The 27156-nt window shown below is 48.5% G+C and overlaps 1 protein-coding gene across 5 annotated transcripts in view; it reads left to right on the top strand.

Moving 5' to 3' along the window:
- Positions 1-27156, top strand: part of ARHGAP27 (Rho GTPase activating protein 27) — a 69524-nt gene that overhangs the window by 8080 nt on the left and 34288 nt on the right. For 2 of the 5 annotated variants that reach the window (XM_081166231.1, XM_081166230.1), the window contains exons 2-3: positions 3175-3480; positions 5678-6475. In XM_081166231.1, the coding sequence (XP_081022357.1) occupies positions 5720-6475 (756 nt within the window). In that variant the 5' untranslated portion in view covers positions 3175-3480; positions 5678-5719. Of the gene's footprint in view, positions 1-3174; positions 3481-3867; positions 4024-5677; positions 6476-24423; positions 24567-27156 lie in introns of those variants that run through there. The other 3 variants (XM_081166233.1, XM_081166232.1, XM_081166234.1) reach the window with 3 other exon arrangements.

Below are 27156 nucleotides of genomic sequence, written 5' to 3'. Positions count from 1 at the left end.
CTGAGTCCCCCCGCCAGATGCCGTGCGATGCCCAGGTGTCACGCATGACGGTGTCACGTCCAGTGTGTCACGTCTGAAAAATGAGCAGTTTTTGTTCTAGTGCTCTGGTGCAACCCATCCGATTCACGCCAGAGCATCAGTCTGAAAAAGGAGAGTTGTACCAAAAAAATTCCAGGATCCAAACAGAAACCAGGATTTGCTTCTGGGATGTCCCACATAAAACGAGACAGTTGAAGGGTATGCTACATGTATAAAAATACAGTGGTACCTCGGGTTACATACGCTTCAGGTTACCTATGCTTCAGGTTACAGACTCCGCTAACCCAGAAATAGTGCTTCAGGTTAAGAACTTTGCTTTAGGATGAGAACAGAAATTGTGCTCCGGCGGCGCGGCAGCAGCAGGAGGCCCCATTAGCTAAAGTGGTGCTTCAGGTTAAGAACAGTTTCAGGTTAAGAACGGACCTCCGGAACGAAATAAGTACTTAACCCGAGGTACCACTGTATACAGTCATACCTCATGTTACGTTTGCTTCATGTTACGGTCTTTCAGGTTACGTCCTGCGGTGACCCAGAAGTACCAGAAAGGGTTACTTCCAGGTTTCGCTGCTTGCGCATGTGCAGAAGCGCAAAATGATGTCACGCGCATGCGCAGAAGTGGCGAATCGCAATCTGAGTGTGCGCAGATGCGCCATTGCAGATTGCACTCTTTTCATGTTGTGAAGGGGCCTGTGGAACGGATCCCGTTCGCAACCAGAGGTACCACTGTATACATGAACAGCTCTGCTGTGTGATGGATGGGGAACCTGGGACGTTTGAACACTCCAGAGCCTTCTGGTCCCTTCCTACGGCCGGCAAATGTATGGCCAGCAAGTGATGCTATCAGTGTGCATGTTTTCGGCGGGGCTGCACCCCACAATCATGTGGCCCATCTCACATGTGCCTTCGCTATGTGTGAGAGAGCATTTCGGCAGTTCTCCTCTTCCCCTGTATCATAACACAACTTCATACAGTGGTACCTCAGGTTAAGTACTTAATTCGTTCCGGAGGTCCGTTCTTAACCTGAAACTGTTCTGAACCTGAAGCACCATTTTAGCTAATGGGGCTTCCTGCTGCCGCCGCGTCACCAGAGCACGATTTCGGTTCTCATCCTGAAGCAAAGTTCTTAACCTGAGGTACTATTTCTGGTTTAGCGGAGTATGTAACCTGAAGCGTATGTAACCCGAGGTACCACTGTACTGGGAAAAGGTAACCATTACATAACGGGGAGTGCAAGGCCCAAGTAAGGCTCTGTGCAGATTGTTTTGTCACAGACTACAATTCACGCAGGAAACCGCTGCACCAGCCGCAGCTGTAGTGTCTGGCCCTATTTGCAAGACTCCTCCCAGCTAAAAGGAAAAGAGAACAGAGGAGGAAAACAGAGAGAGCTGGTTGTGCACAGACTGACAAACGGAAGAGCTCCGAGACAGGCACACCCACGCACTGTGCTGCCTTTGTTATGACAGTGCGGTGTGGCATTTGTGCTATCATCAGAGCAGTGCGCACTGGTTAGCGCAGTGCAATGTTAGCTCTAGAATGCAACGTGCTATTAATATGCAAACTAAAACCCTTCCGGTTTCCACACATCTTCTTGTTTTGAATACATCTTGCTTAACCATCATTAAGGAATCCTTTGTAAGGGTAGCACAGGCGTATGATCATTAATGGGACGTGGGTGGCGCTGTGGGTTAAACCACAGAGCCTAGGACTTGCCGATCAGAAGGTCGGCAGTTCGAATCCCCACAATGGAGTGAGCTCCCGTTGCTCGGTCCCTGCTCCTGCCAACCTAGCAGTTTGAAAGCACATCAAAGTGCAAGTAGATAAATAGGTACCGCTCCAGCGGGAAGGTAAACGGCGTTTCCGTGCGCTGCTCTGGTTCGCCAGAAGCGGCTTAGTCATGCTGGCCACATGACCTGGAAGCTGTACGCCAGCTCCCTCGGCCATAAAGCGAGATGAGCGCCGCAACCCCAGAGTCGGCCACGACTGGACCTAATGGTCAGGGGTCCCTTTACCTTTATTATCATTAATATTAATATTAATATTACAATTTATATATCACCTTTTATCAAAAGATGCCAGGGCGGTATACAACATCGGAAACACATTGCAAAACATCAGTGATAGAATCATAATACAAACATCGTCGAAAGCATACTGACAGACAGCCTAATAGTAAAAAAAATTATCATAATAACTGTTCTCTCCCCACACTTTCACAGGCCATAGATTATTTAATAGCCATAAGCCTGGGCAAAGAATACTGTTGGCTGCAGCTCGCACTGTGGACCAGGGGATAGGAACAGCACACTGCACAACAGAAACTAGGCTGGCATATTGACTGCTTTATTAAATTCCCCAAATGGGTGGTTTGCACAACAATTCGGTGCATGCTCACTCAGGAATAGGTCACAGCACTCAGTGGGGTGACTTACTCCTAGCTTAGTGTTCGCAAGCGTTTTACTTTGCCAGCTTCATCTATATCAGCGGAGGGCCTTTGGGGCAATCCGGCCCTCTCTGTTGCTAACCTAGAGGGAAGATGGAGGGAGCAGAAATGGCTAGCTTTCAGAAGGAGATGGAGAAGCCTTCAGACCTGTTTTCAAAAGTAGCCCTTGCTACTTGCCCAGGCTACTTATTGTTGTTGTTGTTTAGTCGTTTTGTTGTGTCCGACTCTTCGTGACCCCATGGACCAGAGCACGCCAGGCACGCCTGTCTTCCGCTGCCTCCCGCAGTTTGGTCAAACTCATGCTGGTAGCTTCAAGAACACTATCCAACCATCTCGTCCTCTGCCGTCCCCTTCTCCTTGTGCCCTCCATCTTCCCCAACATCAGGGTCTTTTCCAGGGAGTCTTCTCTTCTCATGAGGTGGCCAAAGTATTGGAGCCTCAGCTTCAGGATCTGTCCTTCCAGTGAGCACTCAGGGCTGATTTCCTTCAGAATAGATAGGTTTGATCTTCTTGCAGTCCATGGGACTCTCAAGAGTCTCCTCCAGCACCATAATTCAAAAGCATCAGTACTTATTAACCAGTGCCATATTGTTATCCTGGAAGACCACCGGAGAAGTTTTAATAGTGGGGGCTATCTGATTGCATTTCTCAATGCACGCTGTTGAAATGAATTTTTTTTTTTTTTACTTTTTCAGAGAAGTGTTGGGAAGCCCTCGGCCTGAAGCCCTCATCCGGGAACGCCATTTGCAAGTCTGTAATCTAGTCTGGGGATTCCCCCCCCCCCCATCGGGACTCAAAAAGCAGAGAAACTGCCGAAGAGGAAGCCCTTCTGCTGTTTGGAGGAAGTCCACCACCTCAGACGCAGAGAAGTCAGCATCTATCAGTATGGGAGGAAAAGCAAGAGAGCAGGGTTTCTTCTATCAAAACCAGCCAGATTCATGATCCAGCTGCTCATTTTGGAAGCTCCAGTAGGAAAGAGGTTTTCCTAAAGCTGCTCTCAGGTAGGGGATAGCTGACATGCCAATTCTAGTTTCTCTATACTGTATTTCCCAATCCTAAGCTTGGTCCTCCACAGTAGCTAGCCAGCGATGAGGGTGGGGTGGGGAGGAGGGGGTTAAGTCTGGATGAAAATGTATGCACATTTTTGCATGCATTTAACTTGGTAGATGTATTTTTATATGCAGTGTTGCCCCAATGTGCATTTTCTTGCAAGCAGTTCTAATAGAACAGTGGTTTTGTTTATATTTCTTCCTATATACATAAAAATGTAATGCTGTCGTCATCCCACTAGAGGATTCTTAGTGTCACAAAGAGGTGGTTTGCAACAACGCAGAAGTATGTGTAAAGCAGGGATGGAAGAAACAGAGAAACGGCAGTTTTAAACAATGGTAGACGTCTGAGTAAAGCACTCTTGAATATCTGAGGACTCCACATCCTTTATCTCACATGAAGCAACTGGGGGAATGGAATAAGGGAGACGTTTGAGTATGGCAAGAAGAGAGAGACACTGAAAGGAGAAAAAGCGGCAGTTTTAAACAGCCGAGGTTTGAATAAAGCAAGGGTGGATTGAAATTGATAGGGGAAACTGGTTTGAGAGTGTGATCAGGGGGTGACACTGAGGGTAGAGACATGGCAGTTCAAAACAACATTTGGGTACAGCTAGAACTCTTATGTACTGAAGTTCTCTTCCTGAGCCAGCAGGGGGATACTGTAGATAGTTTTCACTCAGGTCCACATATGCAAATAAGGGATTGAAAGTACGTTCAGTGATTGGATAGTTACAGAAAGTTGTTACTGTTGCTTTGTAGTTGAGCTCTATATAAGCAGGCTGACTGAGCCCTTCAGTTCAGTTCTGTTCTGGCCTGTGAATAAACAAGAGCTGTCTGAAGAATCGTTGTGTCGTCTGATATGTTCACCCACAACTTAACAAGAACGGAGTTGGGAAATGTTCTGTTGTGTTAGTTTTCTGGTGTCAGCTTCTGTGTTGTACCCATCTCCACTATTTCTTTTTAAAACTGGTTAGGAATGAATTTAGAAAAGGTGCTCTGCATAGACCCCTCTCTCTGGCTAGCATAAGCAAAATGATTGGGCAAAACAAAGGCTGGCCCTGTACCTTTTGCCCTCCCCTCACGTTTTGCCACCTGAGGCAGAAAAACCCACAAGCACCTCTCCCCATCCCAGGCAGTAAAAATACAATACAGTGGTACCTCAGGTTACATACGCTTCAGGTTACAAACTCCGCTAACCCAGAAATAGTGCTTCAGGTTAAGAACTTTGCTTCAGGATGAGAACAGAAATCGTGCTCCGGCGGCACGGCAGCAGCAGGAGGCCCCATTAGCTAAAGTGGTGCTTCAGGTTAAGAACAGTTTCAGGTTAAGAACGGACCTCCGGAACGAATTAAGTACTTAACCCGAGGTACCACTGTACTCATATCTTTGAAAACTAACAATTTGGTGGCCTTTACAGCAACCAGAACCTAGTGCCTGGGGCGGCCACTTCACTCTGCCTAATGGTAGGGCCTGTCCTGACAAAAACTAAGTGGATTTATCCTACATTTGCCTCTTACGTGAGTTGTAGGATTCTGCTTGTTACAGAACTCTTTCTTTTGCCTCCCCCCCCAATGGCTAAGTCCACACAGGCATACCTATCTCTTAAAAAAAAAAAATTTAAAATTTTCCATTTTAACAATCCAATCAAATCACATTAAGTATTCCAAATTATACAAATACATATCATAATCCAAACATTCTGCCAAATTATAAATTTTTGTTGGGGCTTCCCATGCTTCAAGTTCAGTGGGGCTCTAATCATCTTATGTTTCTACTGCCTTGAGTTTCCAATAGTTCCTTCTTTAAATCTTCCTGTTGTTATCCTTCCTTCTTTCGTAGCCTCTGAGTTGTTTCCACAGGCGAGTTGAAATAAACAATAATGTGCATCTGTGTGAAATTTGTATGACTCTCCTTTTTTTTTTGCAGCTGGTAAGTCTGTCGTTTGCAGAATGTCCTCACATGCTGGTGTTTATGCTGAATCAATCCAAAAGTCCTTCTCTGGTGGCAGACGCCATCTTCACTCAGTTCCGATGAAATAAAATCTAGGCGTTTGCTCATTCATTTTCTCAGACAAGTTGCATCAAACATTAGTCTTTCCAGGCCTACCTATCTCAACCCATGCCACCAACTTTTCCTTCTTCATTTTCAGAAAGAAGACGTTGCTCCAAGGAAGCCGCTTTAGGGCACAAGAATGGATTCCCTGGGTGGCAAGGAGGACAGATACGTCTTGGTGGAATACCCCTTTGAGTACACCGCTAAGGATGGGCAGCTCATTTCAATACAGCCCAACGAGAGATACATGCTTCTGAGGCGAACCAATGACCACTGGTGGCACGTGAGGAAGAACAAAGAAGCCCGGCCTTTCTACATCCCAGCAAAATACGTCAAGGAACTGGGCTCTGTGACCCACACCATGCCATCCTCTGGGGAGCTGCCCTCCACAACCATGTTGGAAAATGTCAACTTAGAGGCCTCTATCCGGGTCAGCCAGGAACCGCCGGCGGAGTATGAATATCGGTTTGTCAATGCCGTTCCAGCGTGTGAGGTAGATGCGGAGAAAGCTGCCTTTTCTTCCCCGCAGTGCTCGATCTCCTCAGGGGTCGGGACGACGGTCCCCTTTGACGTTGGTGGGAACGCTCCGTCCCCCATTTCCGGAGCAAGCAGAGCCACTCTTTCTGCCCTCAGTGCATCCCACGGTTCCCTGAAGCCTCACCACGCAACAGGTCCCGTGGGCTACAGTCATTCCTCTGAACACATAAGGTCTACGGTGTCCCTGGACGACTTGGCGAAATTCGCGACGCCCCCCGGCCAGGCGGGCGTTGGGAACTTGTACAAAGCTGCCTCGTGGAGTCCGGCTCGCCCGCTCCCAAAGAGCAACTCCGAAACCTTCCACAAAGCAGCGGAGGAAAGGTCGGAGCAGGGTACGCCAGAGCCCCGTGCCAGACAGGTATGGGATTTGCTTAAAAAATATCCACCGCTTTAATCATGTGGAGGTCCTCATTTGTTGTTGTTGTTGGGCTAACTCCACGCACTCCCTGTATCTCTGACTCTCCCAGTTGAGAGGCAGCTTTTTCTAGGTAAGCCACACATTTTTATTACCGTATTTTTTGCTCCATAAGACGCACTTTTCCCCTCCTAAAAAGTAAGGGGTGTAGCCTTATGAGGCTTTGCCCTCGGGTGGGAAAAATATTGCGCCTGGGAAAGGGAAGTGGGAGTCAACAGACACTCAAGGAATAGTTCGGAGAAAAGGCTTTTATTTCTACCATCCATGAACTGGTAGAAGGAGCAAGTGTGATAAGTCACAAGAAGCATGCACGAGTTCACAATCATGTGCACAAGCATATATACCCCTTTCCAGTTCCCTCCCCCTTTCTCCTCCCTCAGGAGTCCTGCCCCATGTTGAGGTTCCTGAGCATGTACAGAAAGCTGTCTTGGGACTATTGTGGACTCTTGGCAGGAAAGGGGGTGAGGGGGTTTTCAGAGTGTTCCCGTTGTTTCATTATTGTGCTTTGGCATGGTTCCCGGAGAGAAAGCAAGTTGCAATGTGGTTCTGAGAAAGGCCTGAGAAGTTACAGCAAGCGGAATGTTTCTGATGCTTAGCTGCTGAGAAAATGATTTTGAAAAGCTTTGAGAAGCTTTGAGCCTGCTTGGGGGGGTGGGTGACTTCGGGCCTAGGTGAGGTCACCTGTCCTCACCTTCCTTCAGGGGGAATGTGTGTGTGTCTTATGGAGCAAATGCAGGCGGGAGGCTCTGCTCAGCGCTCCCTTTAAAGAGCCGCGTGGAGCGTGTGTGCGGCTCTTGCTGGCTTTTCCCTGAGGAGGGAGAAGGGCAGCCCGTCAGTCCCTTCTCCCTCCTCGGGGAAAAGCCCCCAAGAGCCACACAAACGCTAGGCGTGGCTCTTTAAAGAGTGCACAGCTCTTGGGGGCTTTTCTGGGAGGTGGAGGAAGGGACTGACAGGCTGCCCTCTGTCTCTTCCCCCACCTCCCGGAAAAGCCAGCAAGAGCCGCTGCCAGGCTCAGCTCAGCGCTCCCTTGTAAGGGCTCCCTTTCGTCCTTCATCCCGCTTTGCTGGGAAGCCAGCAGAAGGGGTGCTGCACAGCTATCGCTCTTGCTCTGCTGGCTTCTCAGCGAAGCGGGAGGAGGGACGGAAGGGTTTAAAGCAAGAAAAGCGAGAGCCGCTTACATGCTCTGCTCAGAATATTTTTTTTCTTGCTTTCCCCCTCTAAAAACTAGGTGCGTCTTATGGTCGGGTGTGCCTTCTGGAGTGAAAAATACGGCAATTTTCAATTACAATAACCCGATAAAAGCATCATTGTCGATACCAAATTATAATACAATTAAGAATGCCAGTTGTTCAGATGCCAAGTTATATTATTTTGTTGCCCCCCTCGCATGCTAGAATTGATGATTTGATCATTTACTTTAACTCTGCGTTCCAAAAACTTATAAATTCCAATTACACACCAGTCAGAATAACAAACCCTTATACCGCAGCTGCAGTTTTAATGACTTCCATTTGCATTAACACATCAAATAATTTACAGGCCTACAGGCGAAGCCTTCAAACTCTCTCTTTGTTCTTCTTGTGTGTGGCTATTACTGTCCATGATATTTCTTCCTGTCCTTGTACTGTATTATGTCTATCTTTTGTCAGTTGTTGTTCTTCATACCTTAGGCGGCGATAGCATTCCCTTGCTCGTAAGCCACACATTCTGACATTCTGCCTTCAGGTGGGAAGGAGCTGACTTGGGTTCCTTGAAGGATTGCCACTCTGCACACGCTCAGAGGAACCTCTTTTGTTGCACGCTATGGTAGCAAAACCGGGACGCGGGTGGTGCTGTGGGTTAAACCACAGACCCTAGGACTTGCCAATCAGAAGGTTGGTGGTTCGAATCCCTGCGACGGGGTGAGCTCCCGTTGCCCGGTCCCTGCTCCTGCCAACCTAGCAGTTCGAAAGTACGTCAAAGTGCAAGTAGATAAATAGGTACCTCTCCGGCGGGAAGGTAAACGGTGTTTCCGTGCGCTGCTCTGGTTTGCCAGAAGCGGCTTAGTCATGCTGGCCACATGACCCGGAAGCTGTACGCCGGCTCCCTTGGCCAATAAAACGAGATGAACGCCGCAACCCCAGAGTCGGTCACGACTGGACCTATTGGTCAGGGGTCCTTTTACCTTTACCTTATGGTAGCAAAAGAGGCTCTGGGGCCAAACCCTGACTCTAGTTAACCTTGCCATCGGCATTCTTTCTCCTATGCACGTTATCCAGGATCCTCCAGCGACGTAATGTTCCAGATGTAGAAAAATGTTGTAGCCTAGCCCTTTCTGACAATATGTAGATTGGAGCTCTTGTGTGTGGGATGAAACAAACTGCTTGAACACTGGGAAGTAGCATGTTAGAGAGAAGGGTTCTTCCTTCTCTCTGGATATTTGACTTTTCTGTGTGCAGGAATTGATGGAGGTGGGGCACAGCAGGGGTGGGGGCATTCTGCGGGCTGCATTTGGCCTGTGAGACTGTTTTCCCCAAACCACATCCACTTGCATCTGATGTTCAGGGAGCTGAATTCTGCTTGGTCACTATCTCCCCCCCCCCCCATTACAGGCCATCTTTGACAGGTGTGCAGGACACCCTACCTGTCAGTCACCAGATGCTATTATTATGTCAGGTGATTGACAGTTAGCAGGCCCCACCCACCCGTGAAATTCGGCCAGCAGAGGTGCAGGGTGGGGAGATGAAGATCTGGCCCACTAGGCCAAAAGGATTTTGCTCCTTTGGGCTACAGCTGCAGAAAAGCAACACCATGTGATTTTTCTGCATGTGCACAGCTACCAACATCTTCCCAGAGATAGGTTCCTGTGCAACCTAAAAGCACAACTGGAACAAATGCAGCTTTCCCTGTCTCTGCGGTGTGGAAAAGGTCTCTTTGCTGAATCTCTCTCCCTTCGGATGCAGCGTGGAAAAGGCAGAGTGTGTTGCCAGAAAAAGCCTCTGGCATGTTGGGACATCATTCCAGTGATAAGAAGCGAGCGCGCTTCTTTCAAAGCCTGCGAAAACCTACCAGGCAGAGCTGCCAAAGAGTTCCCCTTCTTCCAGCAAATCTTGGGTAGATGCAATCATGTATATCCAGCACCTGGTGAACTAACAAGGCTGTTTGTTCTCATGGCTGTGGGGTGAAGTATTTTCAATTCCCATTTTTCCATGGCGATATAAGCAAACAGGGGGTCGGGAAGTCAGGCCTGCTTGACTTCCCCATTGCATAAGGGAGAAGTGAGCAAGCCGGCTGAACTTCATGTGTGCGAGAAATGATAATACAGTCATACCTCGGGTATGACTTTGGGTAACTTCCGGGTTTTGGCGGTCACGCATGTGCAGAAGCGCTAAATTACGCTTTGTGCATGCTCAGAAGCGCCAAATTGCAACTCACACGTACGCAGACGCACCACTGCGGGTTACTAATAATAATAATAATAAATTAATAATAATTTATTATTTATACCCTGCCCATCTGGCTGGGTCCCCCCAGCCACTCTGGGCGGCTTCCAACAAAACACTAAAATACAATAACCTATTAAACATTAAAAGCTTCCCTAAACAGGGCTGCCTTTAGATGTCTTCTAAAAGTTTGATAGTTATTTTTCTCTTTGACATTTGGTGGGAGGGTGTTCCACAGGGCGGGTGCCACTACCGAGAAGGCCCTCTGCCTGGTTCCCTATAACTTGGCTTCTCGCAGCAAGGGAATCGCCAGAAGGCCCTCGGCACTGGACCTCAGTGTCCAGGCAGAATGATGGAGGTGGAGATGCTCCTTCAGGTATACTGGACTGCGGCCGTTTAGGGCTTTAAAGGTCAGCACCAAGACTTTGAATTGTGCTCGGAAACGTACTGGGAGCCAATGTAGGTCTTTCAAGACCGGTGTTATGTGGCCTCGGCAGCCACTCCCAGTCACCAGTCTAGCTGCCACATTCTGGATTAGTTGTAGTTTCTGTGTCACCTTCAAAGGTAGCCCCAGGTAGAGCGCATTGCAGTAGTCCAAGCGGGAGATAACCAGAGCATGCACCACTCTGGCGAGGCAGTCAGCAGGCAGATAGGGTCTCAGCCTGCGTACCAGATGCAGCTGATAAACAGCTGCCCTGGACACAGAATTGACCTGTGCCTCCATGGACAGCTGTCAGTCCAGAATGACTCCCAGGCTGCGCACCTGGTCCTTCAGGGGCACAGTTACTCCATTCAGGACCAGGGAGTCTTCCACACCTGCCCGCCTCCCCCCAAAACAGTACTTCTGTCTTATCAGAACCATAGAATCATAGAATCATAGAGTTGGAAGAGACCACAAGGGCCATCGAGTCCAACCCCCTGCCAAGCAGGAAACACCATCAGAGCACTCCTGACATATGGTTGTCAAGCCTCTGCTTAAAGACCTCCAAAGAAGGAGACTCCACCACACTCCTTGGCAGCAAATTCCACTGTCAAACAGCTCTTACTGTCAGGAAGTTCTTCCTAATGTTTAGGTGGAATCTTCTTTCTTGTAGTTTGGATCCATTGCTCCATGTCCGCTTCTCTGGAGCAGCAGAAAACAACCTTTCTCCCTCCTCTATGTGACATCCTTTTATATATTTGAACATGGCTATCATATCACCCCTTAACCTCCTCTTCTCCAGGCTAAGGATTCAACCTCAATCTGTTAGCCGCCATCCATCCTCCAACCGCCTCCAGACACTCATACACGCTGCTGGTTTCAAATGTGCATCCCACACAGATCACGTTCACAACCCAAGCGTCCAGTGTACATAACTTCAATACAAATCCATGCAGGCTGCAAGTAGCATACCCACCAAGTGTCCCAATTTTCCAGGGACAGTACCAGAATTACCAAAGCCATCCTGGCTTCTGATTTGATCCTGGAATGTCCCTATTTCCCTGCCACCCAGGTCAGAGAGGATGAGCTGCTGCTTGTCCCGAGTGGTGCCTGTGCGGGAGCACCCCATTGCTACCCCATGGTTGCCGCTGCCCTCCTCCTCCTCCCTTGACCAGCTTTGTAGTGGCTGCTGGAGAGCAGACCGGAGGAGATTCTGCTGCAGCTGGGGTCCAGCCCCGTGTGATATAGCGGATCTGAGAAGCAGGCAGAGACCGAAGATGCCCTGGGCGGGAAGAAATAATAATATAATAATAATTTATTATTTATACCCCACCTAGCTGGATGGAGCAGAGCGCAAGAAGTCTTTATTTATTTATTTATTTATTTATTTAGTGCTTTGTTATTTGTGTCTAATTTTGCCCCTTTCTAAGGTAAAGGTACCCCTGACCATTAGGTCCAGTCGTTGCCGACTCTGGGGCTGCGGCGCTCATCTCGCTTTATTGGCCGAGGGAGCCGGCATACAGCTTCCGGATCATGTGGCCAGCATGACTAAGCCGCTTCTGGTGAAACCAGAGCAGCGCACGGAAACGCCGTTTACCTTCCCGCCAGAGCGGTACCTATTTATCTACTTGCACTTTGGTGTGCTTTCGAACTGATAGGTTGGCAGGAGCAGGGACCGAGCAAAGGGAGCTCACCCTGTCGCGGGGATTCAAACTGCTGACCTTCCGATCGGCAAGCCCTAGGCTCTGTGGTTTAACCCACAGCGCCACCCGTGTACTTGCCCCTTTCTAATTCCCCCCTATTTCTGTGGGCTTCTCTTTTTGTAAAGCTACCAAAGAATAAAAGAAAGATTAAGATTTTTTTAGACGGTGGAGGGCGTGTGTTCTGTGTCCCATTGGTGGACTGGGGACGACACTTGCCACTTCCTGCTTATTCCCGTGCCGCCTCCTTGAGAGGTCCAGAGGGTGGCAACATGAGAACGGGGCCTTCTCTGCAGTGGCTCCCCATCTGTAGAACGCTCTCCCCAGCGAAGTTCGCCTGGCGCCTTCATTATACACCTTTAGGTGCCAGGCAACAATGTTCTTTTTTAAGCAGGCCTTTGGTTGATTTGATTTACATCCTGTGCCCTTTTAAAATGGGGGGGGGGTATTGGGTTGTTGTTTTGATTATGTATTTTGTGGTTTTATATTCTGATTTTATTCTGCAAACTGTCCTGAGACCTGCAGGTATAGGGCAGTACAGTGGTACCTTGGGTTGCATACGCTTCAGGCTACATACGCTTCAGGTTACAGACTCCGCTAACCCAGAAATAGTGCTTCAGGTTAAGAACTTTGCTTCAGGATGAGAACAGAAATCATGCTCCGGCGGCACAGCAGCAGCAGCAGGAGGCCCCATTAGCTAAAGTGGTGCTTCAGGTTAAAAACAATTTCAGGTTAAGAACGGACCTGTGGAACAAATTAAGTACTTAACCCGAGGTACCATTGTATATAAATTCAACAAATAGATAAATGAATTAGTTTGCCTTTAAGTGTGAACTGAACCAAATTTATCCCTACCGAGTATCCTCAGTCTTTCAGCTCTGATCTAACCGATCAAATTCATCTTCCCCTTCTAGACTTTGTTGCTGCTTTGGTGCATTTAAGACAAATATGCATTAATCCCACGAGGAGCCCCACACCTGTGATTGGGAATCTATGTGCTTTTCAACATCTGGAAAGCAAAGCAGGCCGAAATGCAACAGGTGCATCTCCCCATCATTAAATTTCTATGCTGAGCCTTTTTGAATTGCTGTCTATAGGACTCTTCTTCATGGGAGGTTTTTAAACGGAGGCTGGATGGCCGCCTTGTCGGGGACTCTTTAACTGTGATTCCTGGGGTTGGACTAGATGACCCTTGGATCCCTTCCATCTCTGTAGTTCTACAATCCTATGTAAAGGTAAAGGGACCCCTGACCATTAGGTCCAGTCGTGGCCGACTATGGGGTTGTGGCGCTCATCTCGCTTTATTCGCCGAGGGAGCCGGCATACAGCTTCCGGGTCATGTGGCCAGCATGACTAAGCTGCTTCTGGCGAACCAGAGCAGCGCACGGAAACGCCATTTACCTTCCCGCCGGAGCGGTACCTATTTATCTACTTGCACTTTGAGGTGCTTTCAAACTGCTAGGTTGGCAGGAGCAGGGACTGAGCAACGGGAGCTCACCCCATCGCGGGGATTCGAACCGCCGACCTTCTGATCGGCAAGTCCTAGGCTCTTTGGGTTAACCCACAGCGCCACCCGCGCAAATAGGTTCTCCATTAAGTGAGGAGGTAACAACTGTAGCAAAATAGGAAACTAAACATGTTAAAAATGCTTGAAATTGACCCTTTCCTCCTGCAAACTCAGAGGATCCAGCAGGTGGCAGCACCTCACTAAAGCTTGATCAATTGATGGGGCCGAAGGAAACGGGCCGAAGGAACATCTTAAGAAGACCACAGGTGGGAGATACCATTTTTGCATGTCCCCCCCCAATAATTCCAGCAAACAGAAGAAGAAAAATAGCAAATTAGGTAGAAAACTTCTAATATTTATCTGCTGTGCTAGTTTTCTTTTGGAGTGTTTTTCCCCCCAAAAAAGAGAATTAAAAGGGTTTTTTAAAAAGTATTTAAATATGTAATTTCCCCCATCTGCTCTGTCGAGTGGTAGAGTCCATTTTCCCACCTGATTCTGGGACAGGTACAGACCAGATCTCAGGAAAGGCAGCACCTGTGAGCATGTGATGCCTGTGCTTCCTTTGAAGAGTGATCCTGGCTGAATGGAGGTCTTAATTTTTGGAGGGTCCTGTGTGACTTGCAGATGACTCAGTCCTTCAGCAAATGTTTGCCTGCAGAGACAGAACAAGGTAGCTCTAATTTAACTAATGACTCATGCGCAGTCCGAATGACAGCTCACCCAACTGGTTCCAAACTCTGCAGCCGGAGAGGCCATGAAGCCACTTGGCAGTGCATAATTTGATTAATTGCAACCCTAGCTCGTTAAGAGTTCGTCTTGGAGTATTTATACTGGGGCAGGGAGAGAAACGTGGCCATATGCGTATCATATCCCACTGAATAGGCAGATCTGACCTGTGCCGTTTAAGCTCCCTGCCTAGAAGAGGGAAAAATTTTGGTTCAGACATTAAAGTGAATCTGCTTCGTTCACAATACGTGGACCAAAACACAGCTATCCTTCAAAGTTAGCATTTATCCACTTTTTTTGACGCAGTTCTCCAACCAAATGAAGTGTACAAAAATGTGAATATTGGGGGGAAGTGCGCATATTTGTAAAAAAGGCATAAAAATGCATTGTTAGGGGAAATTGCTTCGAAAATATGAATATTGGGATACATTTGCACTAAAATGCTGGCAAATGTTCGTGAGGACTTGAAAATATTACACACACACACACACACCACAAACTGACATGAAAATGTGGAGAACTGAAGAGTGGAAAAATGAGAAACTGAAATTGAGAAGTTTCATCCATCCCTAGAAATGTAATAATTTCCAGGGCAAGGGGTGTTATTTCCCAGCAGTTTTAAGGCTCCATCCTTCTCTTTTTATAAAATCGCCCAACAAACCCCCTCACCTTGAGGTATCACCGTTTTCTCTAGTGAGGCTCCTGTGCCTTTCGCAGCTGTGTGCCAGGCAGAAATCCAACAGGAGAAGCTTCCCCTGCATGGGGAAATGTTCAATTGAAATGTGTGCCTATCATCCAGCATTTCAGAGGAACAGGAGACCTGCCAGAAACCCCTCCAGATATTTGGGTGCAAGCTTCCAGGGTTGAGTTACATTATCACACTGCCTTTACTATTTTAGCCATCGGTCTACAGTGGCACCTTGGTTTATGTAACTCTTCCCTGGCACCTTGGTTTATGTAATCTGCTCTGCTTTGGCTTGCTATAAACAACAGGGTGAAGTGGGGAATGGTGCATGCCAGAGACCACACCCTGGGGCGGTGTCCATAACTGAACAAACTAACAGCCCTTTTGTAGATGGCAAACGACACTCCACACGGGTGCTTGTCCCTGTGAGAGGCATAGCTGTCAACCGTCCCTTATTTGGCGGGAAACTCCCTTATCCCAGCGCTGTGTCCCGCTGCTGTCCCGGATTGACGATGTCCCTTAAATTTCCCGGGTTTCATGCTCGCCCGGCTCGGGAGAGAAGCAGCGGCTCGGGGTGAGAGAGAGCGTGCGCACGAGCTGCGGCATTTCCGTCTCTCCCTTTTCCCCTTTAGGGGCGCGTCATGAGGAGACGGGTGGCAGCGGTTGGGCAGGCAGCCCCTCTCTTGTGAGACTTCCGCCGCGCTGCCAGGGGAAGCCGGAGGCGGCTGAGGAGGCAGCCTGAGGGGGAGGAAGAGGAGGGGATGGGGAGGGACGCAGAAGGGCTGCCGCGGCGCCGCAACCACCTCATGCTGGGCTCGCGGGTGAGAGTCTCTCTTCCTCCCTCCCTCTCTCTCGGGCGGGGAAGGGCCGATGGAACTCCTCGCGACAGGACGAAGGCAGCCCCAACGTGCATAAGCTAAACAAAATCCCTTATTTTGGCTGTTGATCCCTTATTTTCAAGGCTGCTGGTCCCTTATTTTCAAATCTGTGACAGCTATGATAAGGCTACAGTGGTACCTCAGGTTACAGACGCTTCAGGTTACATACGCTTCAGGTTACAGACTCCGCTAACCCAGAAATAGTGCTTCAGGTTAAGAACTTTCCTTCAGGATGAGAACAGGAATCGTGCTCTGACGGCGTGGCGGCAGCAGGAGGCCCCATTAGCTAAAGTGGTGCTTCAGGTTAAGAACAGACCTCCGGAATGAGTTAAGTACTTAACCCGAGGTACCACTGTACAAGTCTGGTAGCTGGGGGGAGGAAATCCTGTGCCTTTAACAACTGCTTGATGCACAGGAAGTGAAGCGTTTCACAGCTTCTTGATGACAGTAGATCAAGCTGCTTTTCAAGGCGAGGAGCAAAAGCCAGGAAGAGAAGTTGGCAACCTTGCTGATCTGCCCCAGCAGTTTTGCCCATGGGACCTGAATTTATTAAATCTGAAGTTGGCATATTGGGCTGTGTGTGTTTGTGTGCGTGCACATGTTTGAAATTAATCATATTGTTACGAATCTGGGGGTGCAAGACACCCTAGATTCCAGATTATGCTGGTGGTAGAATTTAATTTAGGCTTGGAGTATTAAAGGCAGGAAATAGTCAGGCTTATTTGTATTTAGGATAGACCCAAGTGCGTATCTGAGCTGTGCCAGACCTTGCTAATCCTTTAATGAAGCCAAGTTTTGGGGCTAATTAAGTCAGGACTAGCCTGGGTAATTGGTCTTTAGCGATCAAAAGAAACTCACCTTAGAGAAGTGGGAGCCCTTTAACTGGAGAGATAAAAGCCAAGAGCTTAGAGAAGGGAAGGGAAGCAATATGGACAGGAGCTTAGTTCAGAGTTTTAAGAGTTATGCAACTGAGTTATCGAGCAGTGGGGCTGGAGGGAGAGGCAGAGAAATGCCTGGGGTGTGTTTGAATGCAATACTGCACTTATGGGGGAGGCATAACCTCTTGGGGTATGACTGCTATGTGCAACTTTAGGCTCAGGTTGTACAAATAAACCATATGTCATAAAGACGCCGCAGTCTCCGCTGTGCCTCATTTTCCCAAAGAAATCCTGGAATCTTGCACTGCTGTGGGGATTGGGGTGGTGTGTAGCAATATATACCGTATTTTTTGCTCTATAAGACTCACTTTTTCCCTCCTAAAAAGTAAGGGGAAATGTGTGCGCGTCTTATGGAGCGAATGCAGGCTGCACAGCTATCCCAGAAGCCAGAACAGCAAGAGGGATTGCTGCTTTCACTGCGCAGCGATCACTCTTGCTGTTCTGGCTTCTGAGATTCAGAATATTTTTTTCTTGTTTTCCTCCTCCCAAAACTAGGTGCGTCTTGTGGTCTGGTGCGTCTTATAGAGTAAAAAATACGGTACACTCTGCCATTAAAATGGGATGTTCTCTGAAAGAGGAGATTATATTGAGGAATGATGCAGATGATAATTAAAATGATCAGGATGGAAGGGTTGTCTTCCTTAATTTTTAAACAAAAAATGCTTTTGTTTTCAAACAAGCAGAAATGTAGTGGAAGGATACAAAGATTTAAAAAGTAATGTAGCTTTTGCACCTGGAGCTGTGTGCTGAAATTGACAATGGGTTTCCAACTAATGAGGTCTTGGGAATTTTGTTGCTCTGAGATGCATAGTTGTCGTATGGAATATATATCATTACAGGAAGTAGAAAGGGCCATTAGAACTTTTTGGTTTGTTGCTGCTTACAGACCAGTCCTATGCATGTTCACAGTCAGTCTCACCAATTCAAAAGTGATTTACTCTTGAGCTTATGTGCAAAGGATTTCAGCTCGATCTTATGCAATGTTGTTGTTGTTGTTGTTGTTTAGTCGTTTAGTCGTGTCCTACTCTTCGTGACCCCATGGACCAGAGCACGCCAGGCACTCCTGTCTTCCACTGCCTCCCGCAGTTTGGTCAAACTCATGCTGGTAGCTTCGAGAACACTGTCCAACCATCTCGTCCTCTGTCATCCCCTTCTCCTTGTGCCCTCCATCTTTCCCAACATCAGGGTCTTTTCCAGGGAGTCTTCTCTTCTCATGCGGTCGCCAAAGTCTTGGAGCCTCAGCTTCAGGATCTGTCCTTCCAGTGAGCACTCAGGGCTGATTTCCTTCAGAATGGATAGGTTTGATCTTCTTGCAGTCCATGGGACTCTCAAGAGTCTCCTCCAGCACCATAATTCAAAAGCATCCATTCTTCGGCGATCAGCCTTCTTTATGGTCCAGCTCTCACTTCCATACATCACTACTGGGAAAACCATAGCTTTAACTATACGGACCTTTGTTGGCAAGGTGATGTCTCTGCTTTTTAAGATGCTGTCTAGGTTTGTCATTGCTTTTCTCCCAAGAAGCAGGCGTCTTTTAATTTTGTGGCTGCTGTCACCATCTGCAGTGATCACGGAGCCCAAGAAGGTAAAATCTCTCACTGCCTCCATTTGCAATGTTAGGTGCTCTTAATTTATTTCCGTGTGCCTTGGTCCATCTTCCTTGGCATAGGATGGTGCTGTTAAAAGAGCTTGAGGAGCGCATGGGATACGTCCGTTGGAGACTGCTAGCAATTATTAAAGGTAAAGGTAAAGGTACCCCTGCCCGTACGGGCCAGTCTTGCCAGACTCTAGGGTTGTGCGCCCATCTCACTCAAGAGGCCGGGGGCCAGCGCTGTCTGAAGACACTTCCGGGTCACGTGGCCAGCGTGACATCGCTGCTCTGGCGAACCAGAGCCGCACACGGAAACGCCGTTTACCTTCCCGCTTGTAAGCGGTCCCTATTTATCTACTTGCACCCGGGGGTGCTTTCGAACTGCTAGGTTGGCAGGCGCTGGGACCGAACAACGAGAGCGCACCCCGCCGCAGGGATTCGAACCGCCGACCTTTCGATCGGCAAGCCCTAGGCGCTGAGGCTTTTACCCACAGCGCCACCTGCGTCCCTAGCAATTATTACAGTGCATCTTTTTAAGAACTGGGTGAAAATAATTGCCACAGGATGTTGTGAGAGTTACTTGCCTCAGCCAGGAGGTGGGTTGGGTGTTCCTAGATTTGTAAAGATGCTTTCATTCGTCAGCAAGGTAGACTCCGCTGGGGATTAACCACAGGGGTTGAATATTGCCCTGATGAATGAAGTTTATGAGCTTCCCTGATGCACCTGACAAGCCAAATAGATGTGGATCATTCTTCTGTCTCAAAATGACCAAATAAAATAAAATAAAAATGTTCTCATTAGTTTCTGGAGAAACCTTGAAGGTGTGCTGAAATGTAGAGGGTGGCAGGGATAGTTGCTAGACAAATTCATGCACCCGAGTCCACTGGGGCCTGGGGACTGAGCCTGCTCTGCATTTTTAAGTGCACTGGCCTGATTCACACTTCCCAGATGGGGGGATGCAGTTATCGCTGGGTATTTTCACTTCTGTGGGTTTTGCAATACAGTTCTCTGCTTATAAAAAAAAAGAAAGTACCAAGATACATTAAAAATGTGTATTTTGGGATAAATGTAATTTTAGAATGTATGTTTTTGGGATTTCTAACAAAAATCTCCATTAAAGATCCATTTCTATTCTGCTTTTCATTCTAAACTAATTCCAAAGCAGATTGACGCAGAAATGATTGACTTATGATTGAATATGTGCAATGCCGGGGGAAAAGACGACACTGTCAATCTTTTAGACTTATTTATTTTTATAAAAATTGCAGTATTTTAAAAATGCAAGTGACAACCTTTGATTGGGGAATATTCCCTTCCCCCAGTCCCAGATGTGCAGCTGACTGATGTGCACTCAGTAGTGAAATAGTGCGCCTTGCATCTTCTCAGAGTTGCTCCTCCTGTTCCTTTGCATCTCAAAAGGCTGAATTCAAAACAGCGTTGCCCTGGTGGATGCTGGCCTCCAGGGGAGGGTTATTACAGCAGCAACAAAACCACAACCTGTCCCTGCTTGGAAGCCACATCCTGCCTCGTGGTAGTTCTGCCTTCCAGCCACGGGTTCTCTACAGGTGATTCAGTGGCAGAGGAGGAGTCCAGGGGCCGATTGAGGCAACGAGAGGGTTAAAACCAGGGAGGCCTCGCCCCTTTTCTTTTATGCAAATGACCCGTTTGCCTTACCTGTCCTAGCAGGGCGGGGTGGGGCTGTTTGCTGAAAAATCCAGCTAGGCAAAGTGACCAGGGTGGCTGAAGGCCTAAGGTAGCGATTTCTTTGCTCCCGGGGTAAGTAGAAATTTGTATAAATCTCCCTGTGTCCATTTCAGATTGCTCATCAGAGTTTTTGAGCAGGTGTCTCTCATCAAAGGTGTAGCCATAAGACTCCTCTCTTAATGAAGATGGGGGCTTGGGCAGGTTCACAACGCAGTATTTCACGTAAAACAGGTCCTTTTCTCTTCGGTTTGTAGTGGAGATTTTGCATTTTTACAAGTGGTATTTAGAGGCATTTAACAGTTTGGTAAGGCAGTGAGTGGTGTTTCCTGGCAGATCTCATTGGGAACTTCCGGATGAAGGTTTCCAGGAGAGCAGCCGTAGTGTGTTAAATCTGGTGGCATCAAATAAGACACTCGTTTTTGTCCCAAGTGGCCAAAAGGAATCTCTTGAGATTCTCTTGTGCTGTTTGCGATCCATCTAAACGCTCTTAATTTGAGGCTAGAGCAAAGGTGAGGAATCTTATTGGTGCAGTTTGCAGCTACCTTATAAACGAACATACAGGTTTGATTTGTTTAGCCCTCGGTATCATCATTTCTGTACAGTGGTACCTCGGGTTACATACGCTTCAGGTTACATACACTTCAGGTTACAGACTCCGCTAACCCAGAAATAGTGCTTCAGGTTAAGAACTTTGCTTCAGGAGGAGAACAGAAATCGTGCTCTGGCGGCACAGCGGCAGCAGGAGGCCCCATTAGCTAAAGTGGTGCTTCAGGTTAAGAACAGTTTCAGGTTAAGAACGGACCTCCGGAACGAATTAAGTACTTAACCCGAGGTACCACTGTAACTCAATCTGTCAGCCGGATGGGAAGCTGTGTTTTTTGTGGTTACATGGGAAAATTTGAATAAACAAACAGAAACACCACACACTGATAATACAGAAATCAGGCTTAAGTAGAGAGATGTGACAGTGACAATCTTATGCACACTCAACTTGCTAGGCCTGTTAGTCTCCCCTCATTACCACGATCCGTTCTTCTAAGTAAACATGCAAATGGTTGCACTGTGAATCACCTGTTTTACTTTGAGTTTTCTTGGGCAAGAACCCACTTTGCGATGTCTCCCACGAAGGCATCCTGTTAAGATTGAAGAGGGTTGTTGATGGATTGCAGCGCCTATAGATGCTTTAAGCATAGAGGTATTTAGGCGAGGGTGGGAGAGATGGACAGTTTGATTGTCTTGAAGTACCAGCACGTGAGGAGCTGCTTTTTTATGTGGATTCTCGAGTTTACCACTTGGTTTCGCTAACCAGCACCTCCTGTCCAGCCCTCAGCACGCTGCTTCTTGGGAATGTTAAAATTCAGGTTTATTGCAGCGGGTGCCGCAGAGTTCTTGTTGGCCTCTGATTTAATTTCTTGTGCATAACTGCTTTGCAAAACACACCCAGTGATCTAATACTTCACGGGCCGCCTGCAAACACGTCAAGGTCAGAGTAACTGTGAGGAGGGTGTGTTCAAACTACCCAGTAAAGTTTCTCCCTCTCTTTTAATAAAGTACCCTGAGTTGCTATAGCGCCTTTTGTCTCAAAGATGATGTATCCTTCCTGTCTCCTGTGTTGGAATATATTTTAGCTGCCGTTTTTGTCATGGGCTTGTGCAGATGTCATTATGAAAGGTCATTGGCATACAAAAACAGAGTCTGGTTCTGGGGTCGTTAGCCCCACCATTATTATGGTCGCGGGACTAAGATTTCATAGAATCATAGATCTGTAGAGTTGGAAGCGACCCTGAAGATCATCTCGTCCAACCCAGTGCCGGATTTACATATAAGCTAAACGAACTATAGCTTAGGGCCCAACTCTCTTGGGGGCCCCCCAAAAAATTAAAAGGGGAAAAAACTGGACGTACATTTCCAAAATATAAGATAAAAAACAAATAAATTACTACCTACATACAGCAACAGTGTTTTGTGTTGTGTAGGCTCCTAAGATGTAAGTAATGGGACTCCCTGCTAGCCTGCTCCCTAAAATATCACTGGTTTGCTCATTTCTATATATAGGGTGCCTACATTCTGCATATGGGACACAGGTGGCGCTATGGGTTAAACCACAGAGCCTAGGACTTGCCGATCAGAAGGTCGGCGGTTCGAATCCCCATGACGGGGTGAGCTCCCGTTTCTTGGTCCCTGCTCCTGCCAACCTAGCAGTTCAAAAGCACGTCAAAGTGCAAGTAGATAAATAGGTACCGCTCCAGTGGGAAGGTAAATGGCGTTTCCGTGCGCTGCTATAGTTCACCAGAAGCAGCTTAGTCATGACCCGGAAGCTGTATGCCGGCTCCCTCGGCGAATAAAGCGAGATGAGCGCCACAACCCCATAGTCGGCCACGACTGGACCTAATGGTCAGGGGTCCCTTTACCTTTTTACATTCTGCATGTGTAAATGGCTTTAGATTCCTATTAGGGCCATAAATCACCATATACTGTAGCATATATTCAACACAAAAAACAGCAACAATTTGTTGTTGACAAAGGGCAGCTGGACATATAAAGGGCCCCATTACCTTCAGTAGCTTAGGGCCTTATCAAACCTAAATCCGGCCCTGGTCTAACCCTTTGCGATGCAGGAATATGCAGATGTCCCATCCAGGGGTTGAACCTGCAACCTTGGTGTTATTAGCACCACACTAATACTGAGCTCAGGTGTGTCTTTTTCGATCCCACTGCTGCTACGATAATAAAAATGGTGCCTGTCAAATATGTCTCCTTAATATGCATCTCTTAAAAACAAGTATGGCTGACAACTCAGCCCAGGGTTGTGATTTACCCCACCCCCAAGACCTCACTTATTTTGGAAGCAAGAAGCAGGAAAATAAAGTTGATGTGGGGTCGATGGAGAGGTTTGATCATTTGATGAATAGGGGGAGGGGGCGCTCTCAGCTTATATATACAGGAAACCCTCTCAGCTTATATATACGGATCAGCTGGAGCTCATGGGACTGTGAGCTTTCACTGCTGACATGTGGCTCAGAGGGTTGGCCAAGGAGGAACGTGGCCCAAAAGATGCAATACAGTGGTGCCTCAGAAGACGAAAAGAATCCGTTCTGTGATTCTCTTCGTCTAGCGGTTTTTTCGTCTTGCGAAGCAAGCCCATTGACGGATTAGCGGATTAGCGCTATTAGTGGCTTTTAGCGGCTTATCTGATGATCGGATCAGCTGATAAGCGGCTTAGCGGTTTAGAAAAAGGGGGGAAGGGGAAAAAACCAGCAGGAACTCGCAAGACATTGTCGTCTTGCGAAGCAAGCCCATAGGAGATTCGTTTTGCGAAGCACCTCCAAAACGGAAAACTCTTTCGTCTAGCGAGTTTTCCGTCTTGCGAGGCATTCGTCTTGCGGGGCACCACTGTAAATCCACTTAAAAAATAAAAACAGACTTCTTGTGGTTAGAAAAGTGATAGGAAAAGGAACTGATAAATTTGTGGGAGGAATGAATAAGTACAGTGGTACCTCAGGTTACATACGCTTCAGGTTACATACACTTCAGGTTACAGACTCCGCTAACCCAGAAATAGTGCTTCAGGTTAAGAACTTTGCTTCAGGATGAGAACAGAAATCCTGCTCCGGCGGCGCAGCGGCAGCAGGAGGCCCCATTAGCTAAAGTGGTGCTTCAGGTTAAGAACAGTTTCAGGTTAAATACGGGCCATAGTTTGCCTACCCATGGCATAGTGTGTACACAGCCTAACCTCTGCAGAAGCTTTGAGCGAGGAAATTTGGAGGAGTGCTAAAGAAGCAGGCCAACTAGAGAAGTCCTTCGAGGCTGCTGAGCCCTTCTGCGTATGGGCCTGACGCTACTAATACATTAATACAGACCTGCAGCTTACAAACTATGTTGTCCATTTGTTCGCTTTGCTAAACCTGCGCCTCCTTGGAATACCATTGCCCTCTCTTGTTTTTGAAGTTGGAAAAGAGCATCCTCTGTGCATGCGCAGAGTGCATTTCACACTGAGTAACTGTTGGAATGTAGGGCTCCCAGATAAAAAAACGTAGGATTTGCAGAGGGTCTGAATCCTTGGCATTTCCCTCCGTGATCTGCGCATAGCCCTAGGAGCATAGAGGAGGAAGTCTTGATGAGTGACTATGAAACTGTCAGTAGAGCGCATTAGGTAGGACTTAACGCCCCTGTTGTCACAGCAACTGATCTATCCCACAAACCTCAACAGGAAACCTGCAAAAGGCAATCGGCGAGGGTTCTTGTTTTGTGCACTGCGTTGTGTTGCTCCTTCCCTCGTGATTGGCCGGTGGTTGAGAAAGTGAATTGTCCCTTTCCCGCCCGCCCTCAGCCATTTTCTCCCCATTAAGGCGCCGCGTCTGGGTTCTGTGACATACCTTCTTGGCTGGCGTTGGCAATGGGCGACTGGGTCCCCAGAGCGTTTTCCCGGCGCAAATCACGTCGTCCGCCTGACCTTCCCAAGGTATGGTGATGTGGGAAAGGTAGATAGTTGCTAACTAAGCCAAGAGTGCTGCTTAGTGCTTGCTTTTGAGATGTTGCAGAACTTGCCTTGTACTCCGTGGTCTAGGGCTAGAAATATGTGGATATGTTAGGGCAGGCACCGCCAAACTCGGCCCTCCAGATGTTTTGGGACTACAACTCCCATCATCCCTGACCACTGGTCCTGTTAGCTAGGGATGATGGGAGTTGTAGTCCCAAAACATCTGGAGGGCCGAGTTTGGGGGTGCCTGTGTTCGGGCCTCTGGGCATGTGCAGAGTGTTCTCTCTCTCTGTTGAATAGTTGCAGTGGGTCACTTGCATATCTGGGGCTAGGAATATGAGATTCCTGGGGAAGTTCATGCACGCCTTTTAGAAAGTAGTCAACAAGGGGAAAGGGTATTCCAATTGCTGATTAAAATACATCACACCATGTTTAGAAGATGTGGTGGATGATAGCAGGAAATTCATAATAATTTCCACCACGTAAAATCCACCCCATGCCCTCACCCCAAAGCTCTGGGGCTCTATCCCATGATTGTCAGAAGATGGGCCTACGCAGAGTTCTCCATCGCAGCACCTCTGTGACTGGTAAATCTATTTATCGTATTTTTCGCACTATAGGACGCACTTTTTCCCCTCCAAAAATGAAGGGGAAATGTGTGTGCGTCCTATGGTGCGAATGCAGGCTTTTGCTGAAGCCTGGAGAGCGAGAGGGGTCCGTGCGCACCGACCCCTCTCGCTCTCCAGGCTTCAGGAAGCTATCCCAAGTCTTGCAAGCCCGGCGGGATGTCCCGCGGGCTCGCAAGGCTTGCGGGCAGCAGCCTGCACCCAAAAGCTGGGGACAGCGGGGAGGTGCAGAGCCGCCACCCCGCTATTCCCCGACCTGATCTGGAGGCTGGCGGGGGGAGAAGCAAGCCTGCTTCTCCCCCCCAGCCCCACAAGCTCGGGGGATAGGGGGATGGCGAAGCGCCGCCATCCCGCTATTCCCCGACCTGATCTGGAGGCTGGGGGTGGGAGAAGCAAGCCTGCTTCTCCCCCCCCCCCACCATCCCCACAACCTCCAGATCAGGTCGGGGAATAGCGGGATGGCGAAGCGCCGCCATCCCGCTATTCCACGACCTGATCTGGAGGCTGGGGGTGGGAGAAGCAAGCCTGCTTCTCCCCCCCACCATCCCCACAACCTCCAGATCAGGTCGGGGAATCGCGGGATGGCAGCGCTCCGCCATCCCGCTATTCCACGACCTGATCTGGAGGCTGGGGGTGGGAGAGGGAAGCCTGCTTCTCCCCCCCCCCATCCCCACAACCTCCAGATCAGGTCGGGGAATAGCGGGATGGCGAAGCGCCGCCATCCCGCTATTCCACGACCTGATCTGGAGGCTGGGGGTGGGAGAAGCAAGCCTGCTTCTCCCCCCCCCCACCATCCCCACAACCTCCAGATCAGGTCGGGGAATCGCGGGATGGCAGCGCTCCGCCATCCCGCTATTCCACGACCTGATCTGGAGGCTGGGGGTGGGAGAAGCAAGCCTGCTTCTCCCCCCCACCATCCCCACAACCTCCAGATCAGGTCGGGGAATCGCGGGATGGCAGCGCTCCGCCATCCCGCTATTCCACGACCTGATCTGGAGGCTGGGGGTGGGAGAAGCAAGCCTGCTTCTCCCCCCCACCAGCCCCACAACCTCCAGGCTTCAGGAGAGCCCCACCGCCAGACCCACAAGCTCGGGGGACAGCGGGAGAGGCGCAGCGCGCCCTTCCCGCTGTCCCCCAACTTGGTTAGAAGGCTGGCGGGGGGAGAAGCCTGCTCCTCCCCGTCGCCAGCCCCGCAAACTCGGGGGACAGCGGGAGAGGCGCAGCGCGCCATTCCCGCTGTCCCCCGACTTGGTTTGGAGGCTGGCGGAAGGCTTCCTCCTCCCCCAGCCCCGCAAGCTCCCAGAGCGATGCCAAAGCTGCGCGCAGCTTCGGCATGGCTCTGAATCCCGTTCTGGGGGAGGGGGAAGCTCGGGCTTCCCCGCCCCAGCCCCGCGCCTGGCGGGGGGGGATAAATTTTTCCCCCTTTATTCCCCCCCCAAATCTAGGTGCGTCCTATGGACCGGTGCGTCCAATAGTCCGAAAAATACGGTATTTATTCTAGATTTTATATCTTGCCTTTCAAAAGTGAACAATTTTGCACAAGAAGGTGCACAAGGTAGACAAGCCAAACATACTATATATGCATATATTACAAAAATATGTAGGAATAATTCTAGTCAGTGTTTAACTGTGTTGCTTTGAACGTATGTTTTATATTTGCCTTTCATCAGTAATGTTTTATCCTGGGTTGTTTTTACTTGACGTTTTAACGTGTTCTAAACCGCTTTCGGGGTTTTTTCTTAAGAATTTACAGCGGTAAAGAAATGAGATAAATAATAAATAAAATCTAATGAATGTAGTAACTAGTCAACTAAAACATTGAAACATCCGCCGCTCCCTGTACAATAGAGTCTCAAGACTACAGCTCCCAACATAACATAAAACATCATAACATAACATAACATAACATAACATAACATAACAACACATAACATAACAGATTTCAG

The sequence above is a fragment of the Podarcis bocagei genome, assembly GCF_964188305.1.
Source record: "Podarcis bocagei genome assembly, chromosome: 13".
In the NCBI taxonomy this organism is placed as follows: Eukaryota; Metazoa; Chordata; class Lepidosauria; order Squamata; family Lacertidae; genus Podarcis; species Podarcis bocagei.
This window is presented reverse-complemented; position numbering and strand designations above follow the sequence as displayed.